Source organism: Hipposideros armiger, unplaced genomic scaffold (assembly GCF_001890085.2).
Source record: "Hipposideros armiger isolate ML-2016 unplaced genomic scaffold, ASM189008v1 scaffold_792, whole genome shotgun sequence".
Classification (NCBI taxonomy): Eukaryota; Metazoa; Chordata; class Mammalia; order Chiroptera; family Hipposideridae; genus Hipposideros; species Hipposideros armiger.
Window position 1 is genome coordinate 246,271 of NW_017732142.1, and position 14,108 is coordinate 260,378.

General features: G+C 33.8%; 1 protein-coding gene across 1 annotated transcript in view; it reads right to left on the minus strand.

Annotated features, from left to right (window-relative positions):
• Positions 1-14,108, minus strand: part of PKHD1L1 (PKHD1 like 1) — a 143,431-nt gene that overhangs the window by 90,129 nt on the left and 39,194 nt on the right. Inside the window, exons 19-24 of the mRNA XM_019628463.1 lie at positions 13,828-13,941; positions 11,042-11,191; positions 9,923-10,047; positions 8,522-8,685; positions 6,732-6,904; positions 273-420 (exon numbers count right to left, since the gene is read on the minus strand). Coding sequence (XP_019484008.1) covers positions 273-420; positions 6,732-6,904; positions 8,522-8,685; positions 9,923-10,047; positions 11,042-11,191; positions 13,828-13,941 — 874 coding nt within the window. The remainder of the gene's footprint in view (positions 1-272; positions 421-6,731; positions 6,905-8,521; positions 8,686-9,922; positions 10,048-11,041; positions 11,192-13,827; positions 13,942-14,108) is intronic.

Here is a 14,108-nt window from a genome sequence, read left to right on the forward strand (position 1 = left end):
AATTAACTTTATAGATAACTTATAAGCTGTGGATACACAAGAAAAGCAAATTTTGGGGGATATAACCTGGCATTTCTGGTGAGGTAATAAAGCAAATGTGAAAACGCAATTTGTTCTGGATCATTTAGCTTTGCATTACTGACATAATTTCAGTTACATAAATTATGCGGAAAAGCAATATTGGAAAATATACACTGAAATATTTATTATGGCTGTCTAGATCAGCACTGCCCAGTTGACACATATACCACGTTCTGAATTTTTCCATATACCTTTGAGAAGATGTCCATAAGCATGAATGTCAAAACTGCCACTTAGAGGTGGAGATGCTGCTTGAATCCTTTGAATACGAATCTTTGACTCCCCAGGCCAATTAGTTCCTCTGTAAACAGACTCATTCTCTGTCTCATTTGTGATTATCTAATTTCCAAAATAAATATTGATAAAACGATTAAACATCACCATGGCTAACACGATTTCTATTTCACCATGGTACGATTCTGTGACATGACATAAATGAGCATCAGGTATTCAAGATTCTTTAGAACATTAAGGCGAGTCACATAAATCAACACAGACCATACGTATACAGCTGCCATAATGAGGCCAAAGTCAACTCAGTCATTTGTGCAGCAATCATCTGGAACCACAGTAATACCTCATTAATTCAGAGTGTCCCCTCCATCACTCAAGGAACAAATATTTATTGAGCAGGCATTCTGTTCAAGGTACAGCGCTAACCACCATGGGGAGGCAAAGAAACAGGAGATGTGGCCTTGGCTATCCGACACCTAAAAACCTTTTTGAAGAAATAACATATGGGGGCTTGAAAACGTAATTAATAATATAAGGAAGTGAATGGGCAGTACAGGGACTGGTCCAGACTCAGGAAATACCTGTCCAATGTTAAGTGCCAATCAATTGACAAAAGAAACACATGCTATAAAAATTCATAGATTGTAACAATGAAAATGATATTCTCCTGCTTCTGATTCCTCCTAATTATCTATTAACTATAAGCCTCACTATCCACAGAAATGAATAAACGTAAGTCCCAAAAGGTAGATACAAGAATGCTCATAAATGCCTTTATTCACAATAGCTCCAAGCTGGAAATAGAGTAGAAGTCCATCAATAGGATGGGTAAATTGTGGTATACGCATACCATGGAACACTGTGAAGCAATAAAAAAGAATGAACTACAGCTCCAGGCAACACATAAATCTCACAGTATTGAATAAAAAAAAGCTAGATGCGAAAGAGTACATACTGTATTATTCATTGATATGATTAAAAACAAGCAAAACTAATTAATGGTGATAGAAGTCAAAATAGTGGTATTTCTAGGGGTGACAAGGAGAAGGCCCAAGGAAGTCTCTTGGAAGCTAATGATTTTCTGTGTCTTGATCTGAGTGGTGATTACATGAGATTGGGATTGGTGGAAGGATCGGCATACAGAGCAATGGTACAGAATTATACCCATGCAAATATACCCAACTGATTTTTGAGAAAAATGCAAAATTAATTTAATGGAGGAAGGATAGCCTTTTCAACAAAGGGTGCTGGAGCAATGAGAGCGATAGGCACACACATGAACCTCCACCTAAAATCACACATCTTATAAAAAAGTTAACTCAAAATGGATTATGACCTTAAATTTTAAAATGTACAGCTGTAAAACTTTCAGGAAAAAAAAAAGAAAAATATTCAGGACTTAGGGTTAAGTGAAGAGTTCTTAAAGACTGAAACTAAAAGCACCATTCATAAAAGGAAAACATTCATAAATTTTATCTCATCAAAATTAAAGACTTTTGAAGAAACTGCCATTACTCCAGTGTATATTTTGACCTCCTTTGTTGTAGATTAGTTGGCCATATAAGTGAAGGTTTATTTCTGGGCTCTTTATTCTGTTCCATTAATCTATGAGTATGTGTCTGTTTTTGTGCCAGTACCACACTATATTGGTTATTATAGCCTTGTAGTATCGATTGAGATCAGGGAGCGTGATACCTCCAACTTTGTTCTTCTTTCTCAAGATTGTTGTGGCTATCTGGGGTCTTTTGTGGTTCCATACAAATTTTAGTTCTGAGAAGAATGACATTGGTATTTTGACAGGAATTACATTGAATCTGTGTATTGCTTTGGGTAGTATGGTCATTTTAACGATATTCCTTCCAAACCATAGGTTCAGTAAATCCTTCCATTTTTTTACATCCTCTTCAATTTCTTTCTTCAATGTCTTATAGTTTTCAGAGCACAGTTCTTTCACCTCCGTGGTTAAGTTTATTCCTAGGTATTTTACTCTTTTTGACGCAATTGTGAATGGGATTGTTTCCTTCATTTATCCTTCTGATTGTTTATTGGTGTACAGCAACATAACAGATTTCTGCATGTTAATTTTGTATACTGCTAGTTTACTGAATTATCTTATTAATTCTAGAAATTTTTTGGTGGATTCTTTAGGGTTTTCTATATATAATATCATATCACCTGCAAATAGTGACCATTTTACTTCTTCCTTTCCTATTTGGATGCTTTTTTTTTTTTCTTTTTCTTGTTTGCTGTGGCTAGGACTTCCAATACTATGTTGAATAATACTGGTGAAATTGGCCAACTTTGTATTGTTCCTGACCTTAGAGAAAAAGTTTTCAGCCTTTCACCATTGAATATGCTGTTAGCTACAGGCTTGTCAGATAGATCCTTTATCAAGTGGAGGTAATTTTCTTCTATACCCACTTGGTTGAGAGTTTTTATCATAAATGGATGTTGAATTTTGTGAAATGCTTTTTTTGCATCTATTAAGATAATCATATAATTTGTATGCTTGTTTTTGTTGATGTGATACATCACATTGTTTTGTGGATATTGAACCACCCCTGTATCCTTGGTATAAATCACACTTGATCATGGTGTATAATCCTTTTGTTAGAACAAATGGACAGATATATGCAAAAACAAGAAGAAATTGGACCACTTTCTTAAACCACATACAAAAATAAACTCCAAATAGGTTAAGACTTAAATATAGGGCCTGAAACCATAAAACTCCTAGAAGAAAATATAGGAAGTAAACTATTTGACAGCAATCTGAGTAAATATCTTTTGGATATGTCCCCTTGAGCAAGGGAAGCAAAAGCAAAAATAAACAAATGGGACTTTATCAAATTAAAAAGCTTCTGCACAGCAAAGAAAACCCTCAACAAAACAAAAAGGCAACCTACTGAATGGGAGAATATAGTCACAATGATAATATCCAATAAGGGGCTGATATTCAAAATATATCACAAACTCATACAACTGTGTAACAAAAAAATAAGCAATCCCACCAACAAATGAGTGGAAGACATGAAAAGACATTTCTCCAAAGAAGGCATACAGATGGCCAACAGACATATGAAAAGATGCTCAGCATCACTAATCATCAAGGAAACACAAATCAAGATGAAAATGGGATACCGCCACTCACCAATCAGAATGGCTATTATCAAAAAGTCAACAAACAACATGTGTTGGTGAAAACGTGAAGAAAAGGGAACCCTTGTGCACTGTTGGTGGGACTGCTAACTGGTGCAGCCTCTATGAAAAGCAGTATGGAGATCCCTCAAAAAACTGAAAGTAGATATACTATATGACCTAGCAATTCCACTTCTGGGTATTTATCCAAAGAAAATGAAAACACTATTCAGAAGATATACACACCCATCTGTTCATTGCAGCATTATTTATAATAGCCAAGATATGGAAGCCAACTAGATGTCTACTGATAGATGAATGAATGAAGAGAATGTGGTGTGTGTGTGTGTGTGTGTGTGTGTGTGTAATCAGGGAATAGGCCCTGCTCTCCTGTGAAATACACAAGGAAAAGTTTGCCAGGACACTTCCAGGTCCTGGAGCTAAAACTCCAAGAAAGTATCCAGGAAGAACATCTACTAATTGGGTATAGGATGAGAAGAGCAGTATGCTGAGATCATGATATGAGGGGAAGAAATAGCAAACACACAGAAAGGTAAGCAGGCAAGATGAGAGGAAACAGAAGATGATGATAAAAGTGATCATGACAAAGAAGAAGATAATGTAAAAATATTAGGAAGATTAGCCTCCTGGGGAGGAGAAAGGAAAAGCCCAGTCACTTGAGAGCAAGAAATGGGGTTGAGGAAATTCTTAGCATGGGGGAGTAGGGGTGAGGATGAGATTTAAGCAGGCAAAGCTGAATGTAAACAATAACTTATTTTTGCAGCTGTGTGCTTTGAAATGTACAAATCGTATTGTTCTACTCTATGCCTAATGCATATCACTACAGTTCACACTCTATGCCAGAGCAAGATAAAACAAGCAGATTTACAAGAAAACAAAATGTCAAATCACTATATTCTACACCTGAAACTAATATAACCAATATAAGGTTGGATATCAGCTATACTTAAATAAAAAAATTAAGTTAAAAAAATCCTAAACAGTTTTGGTCTATGGAAGGCCTTATGAGGAAGACGAAAAGGCAAGGGGCAGGCTGGAAGAAAATACAGAGGGTGCCAAAAAAAATGTATACACATTTTAATAAAGGAAAAGAACTGCATTAAAATTGTAATACTCAATATAGACCAATAACAAAAGATGAATAAAAGTCATGTGTATAAATTTTTTGGCACCCCTGGTCTGACCAAGGCCTTATATCTATATAGAATATATAAATAGCTTTAAAAACCTGAAAATAAAGAAAATTATTCCATTAGAAAATGGGCAAAAAAATGAAGAAACAATTCACAGAAGAAGATATATGGGTAGTCATCATCCTTAGCCATTAGGGAATGCAAATTAACACCAGAATGAAGGTCAGTACATACCCTATCAGAATAGCTAAAATAAAAATAGTGATAATGTCAATGCTGGCAAGTTTGTATGGAAACTGGATCACTCTTATATTTCTGGTGGGAATATAAATGATGCACTTCCTCTGGAAAAGATTATGGTAGTTTCTTACAAAACTATACATGCAATTACCATATGACCCAGTAATTGCATTGTTGGGCAATTAATGCAAAGAAATGAAAAATTATGTCACATGAAAACTTATAGAAAATATTTATAGCAGCTTTATTTATAGTAGCCCCAAAACTGGAAGCAACTCAAACATCCTTCAGTGAGTAAGTGGTTAAACAAACCGTGGGGCATCCGTACCATTAAATACTAATCAAAATGTACAAACTACTGATAAACACAACAACTTGGAGGATTGCGAAAGAATTATGCTGAATGAAAAAAAGCTAATCTCAAAAGGCTACATACTGGTATGATTATATAAGGTCTGATTCCATTTACATAACATTGTTGAAATGACCAAATTATAGAGACGGATTAGTAATTGCCAGATAAAAGGGAGGGCAGGTGGGAGAGAGGTGCCTATGACTATAAAGGGTAGCGCGAGGGATCCTTGCGATTGAATTGTTCCATGGTGGTCAGATGAATCAATGCATGTGATAAAACTGTATAGAACTACACATATACACACATACACACAAATGAAAGTATGTAGAACTGGCAAAATCTGAATAAGGGTGGAGGATTGTTTCGATGTGAATTTCCTGGTTGTGCTATTATTCTGTAGTTCTACAAGATGTTACCACTGGGGTGAAGGGTATAGAAATAACTCTGTATTATTTCTTACCACTGCATATGAATCTATAATTATCTCAAAGTTACAGTTTTTAAAACAATTCATTGATCTGGACATTTAACATATGTGCACATTATTGCATGTATCTTTCATTTGAATTTTTTAAAAAAGGTCATGAAAATTTAAGTCCCAGATTCTCCAATTTAACCTTGGGTAAATAACTAAACCTAGAGGATACAATTAATTACCAATTTTAATGAGGTAAAAAAACCAACAACAATAGACTTTTGACACAGATACTTTGACTACACAAGCCCTATACATTTTGTTATAGAGCTAAGAGTAAAAGACTGAAAAATATTTATAAGACATTCATCTTGAAGATACTCAGATTGAAACATTGGGCCAGAAGGAGAGGGAGAAAATTTTTGTGGAATTTTCAGTATTTTTAATCATAAAATCATTTAGTTAGCAAAACATTATGAGATTCTACCTACAATATTTAATCATTATTTAACCCTTAATGTTGAGTTTATTATATTTGTTTTTTGTTTGTTGTAGGAAATTATATTTACTCGTATATTTTTGTAGGACGTTAAATTTAAAAATACTCATCATATTTTTAATATTTAATACTTATATTACTATAAATAATAAAAAAAATTGTTTGGCTCCTTTTGGAATTGTGGAAAACTATTTTGATACAAGCAAAAAATAAATGGTATTTATAACAGAAACAATTTAAAAACAATACAGAATCTCAAATTTTCTTTCAATAATCTCTGTTCAAGGATCTTTATTGAAAGAGTCCACCACTTTTCCTTTTAAGTCAACAGAGAACATTCTACTTAAATCTGCTTAACTATTTCTTAAGGCTATTTTCTCATTTTTCCCATAGATATATGTTTTGAAGTTTTTTTTTTAATGCTTAAAGTGAGCTTTCACACTAAAGCTCAACGAGACTCTAAGTCTTCATTTATCCTTAAAATAATTGTCCTGTCCTATTGAAAGATATTCAATCTGTATGTCAGCTATTTGTAAAAATTTAAAAGGACGTTTACTAGATCAAAACTAATGCTTCATAAGTGGAAAATAGTAACTTGTAAAATTTTAGGCTTACCTGCGCAAAGCTCACAGCCATCATGGGTATATTAAAACTACAATTATATGAAGTCATGGTGACAGAATATTGTTTGGTCATACTTGATCCATTAACTTTGGTCTGATTCACCTGAAAGTGCTTTAAAAATATTCCTTTATTTGCTAATGCTGGGAGTCTTCTCTTTGGCATTTCTGAAGAACATAAAGTAAATGGGAAATAAAATGGCATAGTTTCTGCTGTTTAAAACAAAATCATCATCAAGTAATAGCCACATGTCATGGAATAAGCTGTTTAGAATCAAATTTTAGAAAGAAGACCTTAAGGAAGTAGCGCATGTTGCTTGGTAAACTTTCACTTCTAGAATACAAAGCTTCAAGTCTTTTGACATATGCGCCTCATCAGGAAAAACAGAAAAAAATTTGTTCAAATTGTTATTTAAAGTCACCAAACCCTGGGTTAGCTCTGCTCTGTTCTAAGTGCCCTGAATATCGGAACCTGCCGATATGTTGAACAGTCCTGAGGGGGGGCGCGAGGATTAAGAAAAGAGACAGAAGAGAGAGTTACCGGGAGGACTTCAGTAAATACTGAAGCCCCGAGTTTATTTCCCACCACCATTGTATACATCCAGGGTATGTGTAAAACAGAAGGCACAAATATGCCTTACCTCATTCAAAAGTAAATCATTCACTATCTACTAGAAACTTAAGGGTCAGTTTCCCAGGACACTTTCTTCCATAAACCCAGATAGCCAATTATCTTATTGTGTCTCCCAAGGAACTGGCCATTCTCACCACATACCTCAAGGTTGAGTAAGCACCCTCCAGGTGCAGAAAGAAGCAAAACAAGAAACAAAACAAGTTATGCTTCAGTAAAGCCAGCCTGCATGGCTCCCAACACCTGAATATGGTGCTCGTGAGGATGTGTGACAGGACCAGGATTGTCAAGGTCACTGCTCTTTCTTTAGTACCTGCCACAGTGCCTGCCACACGGTAGGTGCTACATCAATGTTGTTTAATGAACTACAACATTTATCCCAGCACCAATCAGCATTCTGAATAGCTGTGTTCTACCAATCATAATGTAGGTCAGGTGACAGTGGATTCAAAAGGAATAACTGAAGTAGTAGCATTTAATTTTTATCAGTTGACTCATGACCTTGCACTTCAGTTCCAAAGCAAAGGATTCCAAAACATCTCTGAAAAATGGGAATACTCACTTTTTGAGGTGACTGGAGTTAGGGTGATTTTATTTAAATCACAGTTTAATTTTAACTATTGTATTATCACAGTTTATATATATGAGTCTACTAACATGACTAGAAAAACGATGCTAAGACTACCAGAAATAAAGTTTTCATTTAGCGCATTATTATCGCTATCAAGTCCATGGCAAGATGCAGCTGAAATCTTACTAAATAGATGCCAATGTAGCATCATCAACAATGTCAAAAGCTGCCTTTCAGGAATAGATCTCTATCTTGGAGTTTATTTCTCAAATATCAAATAAAGCAAAACAAAAAAGTTTGTCACAGTTTATATATCTGTAAACAGATTCCAGGACTATAAAAGCTAATTCTTGCTATAATGACAAAATTTACGTTAAGGATGCACTTGTCCTTATAATAATCACCTCACCCTATTCATTAAAAAATAATGATTTAAATAATTATTGTGATAAAATAACTCATAAATATTTAGAAATTAATGTTTCTATCTATACTGTCTAATATAAATAATTTTCATGGTCAGATTTCATGGTCAGATAATAGGTTTAGAAGGTTTACGTAGATATGAAATGATACAACATACCATCCCATATTGAGATTGTAGACGTCTGTCCAATGTACACTGTATCCACATAGAACGACTGTGCTTCTGATGCTTTCTGTAAACTAATCCTCTGGAGAGAAAAATTAGTCCCAGTGTATTTGGTTTGTATGAGGTTCAGAAGGTCTATGCAAGTGTATGTCCAGCTGAAACACAGGTAATTAAGTAGGGATATAGATCAGCTGTCATGTTTAATGTAAACAAATACACTCTAAAAAGCATTAAAATCTTAAATAGTAAAAGTTTTGGTTGTTTTTCCACACAAAGGCAATCAAGCATATTCTATTAGCACAGAAAAACAGCCATAACAGGAGACAGCAGACAGAAACTTACATTAGCAGTAAAAGATTTAATGCTGTATCCAAATACAGGTTTTTAATTTTTTATTTGTAGCCTTGGTATTAGCCACAGGAATGTAAAATATTCTGTAGCAACAGGTAAGAAAATTAAGGAGCATGCACTTTAGCGTAGAACAACACATAAACAAAAATAAGACACAGAATGAAGTAAACTATTTTAATAAAAAATGTCAGGGACAGATCAGTAAACTCACTCCAATACTAAGAAACAAAACTGGAACTTGCTGTGACTTCCAAAACTGCTCACTGGAGTTGCATTGTCTTGGAATTGCATTCCAAGTGGCAAAAAGGTGCTAAGTTATTTACAGGACAGCACTTTTAAATGTGTAATTTAGATTCAGACTTTCCATTAAATACGAACTGCATCAGAGTCTCATAAATTACAATTAAGCAATTCAGCTACGGCAGTTTACAAGCAAGAGATAAATACTGCCATTCCAATAACTAAATAAAATTTAACAATAATTTTTACATCAGCTACTACTGTAGTTATTAACTGTCTAGTTTGTTTGGGCATTTTTAAAGTTCTCATTTCCCTCATGGTTTGCAAATTTGTCGTGGGATCCACCTCTGGTGCATCAAAGCTTAGAATGATATATCAGTTTTAGAAAATTATAATACATGCAGCACTACACTAAGTTAAAGTGCTCTTTAAAGTAATAAATGTACTTAGGGCCTCTAAGTAGAATTCTACTAATTATATGATTCTGAAGTTTTAGGAAAACTTAGAAAAATGTGGTATACTGAACAGTTTATCATTGTTTTTTCTTTTAAGTGGTCATGGGTGATGATGACACTAGACCCGTTTTTACTGTCATAATCTACAGATTTATTTTTGGCACAACTATTTCTGGTAGGAAGCTTATGTAGAGGGCAGGGAAATTGCAGTTAGATTCATGATGCTCATGATTTCTCAAAAACAAACAAACAAAAACAAACAAACAAACAAAGAAGGATTGAGGTTGTCTTCATAGTTTATATACGCCAGTATAATTTAAGTTTTCAAATTCATTGTGTAACTTACTTGTTTCCATAAGCAAAGCTATATGTAAATTGTGTATCAGCGCTTCTGGTAACCTTGTTTTTGTCTTGGTATTGAAATTTTAGACCAACATAATTTGCCAGGAATCCTTTGTATGCTAAACATAACTACATAGAAAATATGAAAAGAAAAACACAAACCGTAACAATATCTTACCATTAAATTGTTTTGTAGCAATTCAAATTAATTCAATCCAAACCAATAAATATCTATTGAGCATTTTCCATACAAAATGAACAGAACACACAAAAGAATGATTAACTTCAGACAATTAGGTACAGAAGAATTGGAGTGGAGGAAGTAGAGTTCAAGTGATCTTATAATTAATGATTCATTCTCTTTTTTTTTCTTAGATATGGTTTCCTTAAAAAATGGAAATAAATCACCCCTGATAGTATGGAACTATATAATAATTAAGTCCAGCTCTAACTGAACTCATAAATGAATTTAAAAGTTCATTATCATAGAGAGAGAAATATTTGGGTAGATTAATTGAGATGTGAATGCAGCTGAGCTTTTAGAGATGGAGAGGTCAATAAAACAGTAATTAAATACCAATTTTAGTGGTCTACAACACCTTAAGAATGCCAAATATATTTAGAACTTCGAACTTTAGAACATATACTACAATTTGAGAATTTTTAAACAAGTGAAAGGGTTAATCTATGCTTGCCAGTCTTAAATACTTATCCTAAAACTCCCATCTCTTCTTCTCATGATATTTTTTTTCATTTTTCCCTCATTGGATACCCAAGATCAGTCTATAATGAGTATCCCTTTTTGTTTCTTCTTAATTAATGAAGGAATATTGAAAAAAGTATACATATTTGTTTTAGTATTTAAATTTGCATGCAAATAATTTTTCTGAAATTATGAAATAAAGCAGAATACATGTGCATAGTACTGCATATCATTTTTAATTTCTTGTTTGGAGAATCAACAGAAGTGGAAATCACCAGCACCCAGACTGTGAACCGCAGTGCCTGTCCAATGTGATGTGATTTCACGTGACACGCTTTTTTCCTTGTCCTAAAATTTCATGACATTTTATTACCGAGGTATTCTACAAATTTCATTAGCATATCATTTTGTTGAGCTTACCTGATTATAAGGAAATAATAAAATGTCTCCATATGGTAGTCTGTTTGATTTAACATCTGCTGAGTCAAAAAGAACAGCTGGGTTTTTCAGGGAATAACGACCACAGTAAGCATCGCTTTCAGCTGTCTTCTGCCCTCTGTTAATATGTTCCTGCAGAAACAATAGTATTTCAAATGACAACATGGTTTACTGTCCTGCTTTATTCCCCAACATCCCTGCCCCCCAAGTTCTTCAAGTTCCAACTCAGATCCCATTGCATCCCTAACTACTTTAACTGGAAATGTTTCCTCTTCTTTGAAATTCTAAAGCTCTCATCCGACATCACTCATGTGGGTCCATAATCGACACAATCCTTTGTACCTGTATTAGACTATTTCCGTCTTATCTTTCCCCTATATTATGAACTTCACAAGGATATGTAGTCCTTCCTTCTGCATATCTTTATTCAGTGTTCACTGTGTGCCAAGTTTTTGTATGCTTGTTCATGTGTTTGCTTTTTGTTCAATCTTCAGGGTTCAAATGGAGCAGGACACTATTCTTACCAGTTTGGGACAAAGGGGCCAAGGATTTTAAAACCAAGGCTGAAGGGAGGCCTCGCATAAACTCAGAGAAAAGCTTCGAGAAAGATGACTCAGAGGGACATGTGAGTTGTCTTTAAAGATGAACAGGAGTTATTTAAAAAGAAAAGGGGTCAAGGGGCTTCAGAAAGAGGGAAAAATCAGTGCAAAGAAGCAGGGATGTGAGAGAGCAGTGCCTTGAGACACAAATAGTCAGGGTAAGGTGGTACAAAAAATGTGTGTTGTAATGATGATGGGAGATGAAGGAGAAGAGGAATATAATGTAAATTATGTGCACAATCCTCATAGCTGCAGGTACTATATTCAGGATAGGAGAACCCAAATATATATAGATTTATTAAATTAAGCCAAAAACAGCCCATTAAGTAGAAAGATTTTTCCTGTTTTTCATTAATACATGAGTTCATATAACGCATCACGTGATACGTATTTTTAAGGACTCATATATTTCTAGGGTATTGATCTGAACTGAATATCTAACATATTTCTTATTCTGATGATATTCACTTGGAAATGGTGACTGTCTGGCTTCCTCAAGTCTTTAAAATAAGAATTAGAAAGGTAAGTGTATTTTAAATTTGCTTTACTGTATATCAAAACAAAACAAAAACAAAACCTTTATATCTCACCAAGAAAGAAATAATCACTAGGTCTTGTACTAATTGACCAGAGGGCACTCTCAAAAAGCAAAGGAAACAATTTACTCTACAGTGCCCTACTACAAATTGTATTATCTGAAGGGAACGAGGAAAAGGGATACATTCTGCATCCAAGTGAAGAAAACACACAAAAAACCCTATAGCTCTTATATCTGTCCATCTTTCCTACTTTCTATTGATTAAGAAAATTCATGTGTGGTGAAAATACTGCTTTCACAAATGAATCATTTTATAATGCAAAGAGGTGCTAGGACAGATATTACCAAAACATTATATTTGCAATTTAACTTTAAATGATAAAGAAATGAATGCTAGTTCAAAAAAAAGAAATGACACTTTCTATTGTCTTTTTGTTCTCCATTTCACTTAATTCTGCTCTAATTTTTATTATTTCCTTCCTTATGCTGACTTTGGGTTTCACTTGTTCTTTTTCTAGTTCTTTAAGATGTAATATTAGGTTGTTTATTTGGGATTTTTCTTGTGTTTTGAGATATGCCTGTGCTTTTGGTGCATCCCAAAAGTTTTGATATGTTGTATTTTCATTCTCATTTGTTTCTATGCATCTTTTGATCTCTCCTATTATTTCTTCTTTGACCCAGTCATTCTTTAGTAGCATGTTATTTAATCTCCACATATTTATGGTTTTTCCCACTTTCTTTTTGCAGTTGATCTCCAATTTCAAAGCATTGTGGTTAGAGAATATGCTTGCTATGATTTCAACCTTCTTAAATTTGCTGAGTTTGGTTTTGTGTCCCAATGTATGGTCTATCCTTGAGAATGTTCCATGTGCACTAGAAAAGAATGTATAGTCAATTATCTCAATTATGTCCATTGTCTAATGTGTCATTTAAAGCTAATATTTCCTGATTGATTCTCTGTTTGGATGATGTATCCATACCTGTCAATGGTGTATTATATTAGGTCCCCTACTATAATTGTGTTTTTGTCAGTTTCTTCCTTTAGCTCTATTAGTTGCTTTATATATTCTGATGCTAATTGGGAGCATATGTATCAATAAGTGTTATATCTTCTTATTGTATTGTCCCCTTTATCATTATGAAATGTCCATCTCTTTTTTTATCCTTTTTTTATCCTGAAGTCTATTTCATCAGATATAAGTATACCCACTTTTCTCTGGATGCTATTTGCTTGGAGTATTGTTTTCCCCCTTCTCATATGCAGGATATGAAACTGGAAGCAACAAATGATCAAGACAAACAAAGAAACCACAAATCATAGACACAGACAACAATTTAGTGGTTACCAGAGGGTAAGATGGGGAGATAGAAGAAGGAAAAATGGGTCAAATATATGGTGATGGAAAGAGAACTGACTCTGGATGGTAAACACACAATGCAATACAGATATTGTATTACAGAAATGTATACTTGAAACCCATAAGATTTTACTAATGTTGCCCCAATAAATTTAATTAAAACTAACTAAATAAATAATAAAAATGCTACTTAAAAAAAAGAAATGATAAAATTCCAAATATTTATATGAATTCTTATTTGGTCAGTTTCACAGTTCATTAAACATTTCATACCAGGTTAAAATCAGTTTCATAATCTCTGAAGTATTTCACAACATATCCTTCTTCAAAATTTGTAATTTGCGGTGGACACTTAGTGCTAACCATCTCTTCCACTGCTGCCTGAAACTAAATTAACAACATGAACTTTAGTAATTATTTTTCATGAAGAGTTAGAACACTAGTAATCTACTAATTAGTTGCAACCTATTCATAAGATAATTCCCATATTTTAGCCATAATTATGAGTTCATTTCCTAAATAAGTATAATATGTGATAATTTAAGTGTCCTATG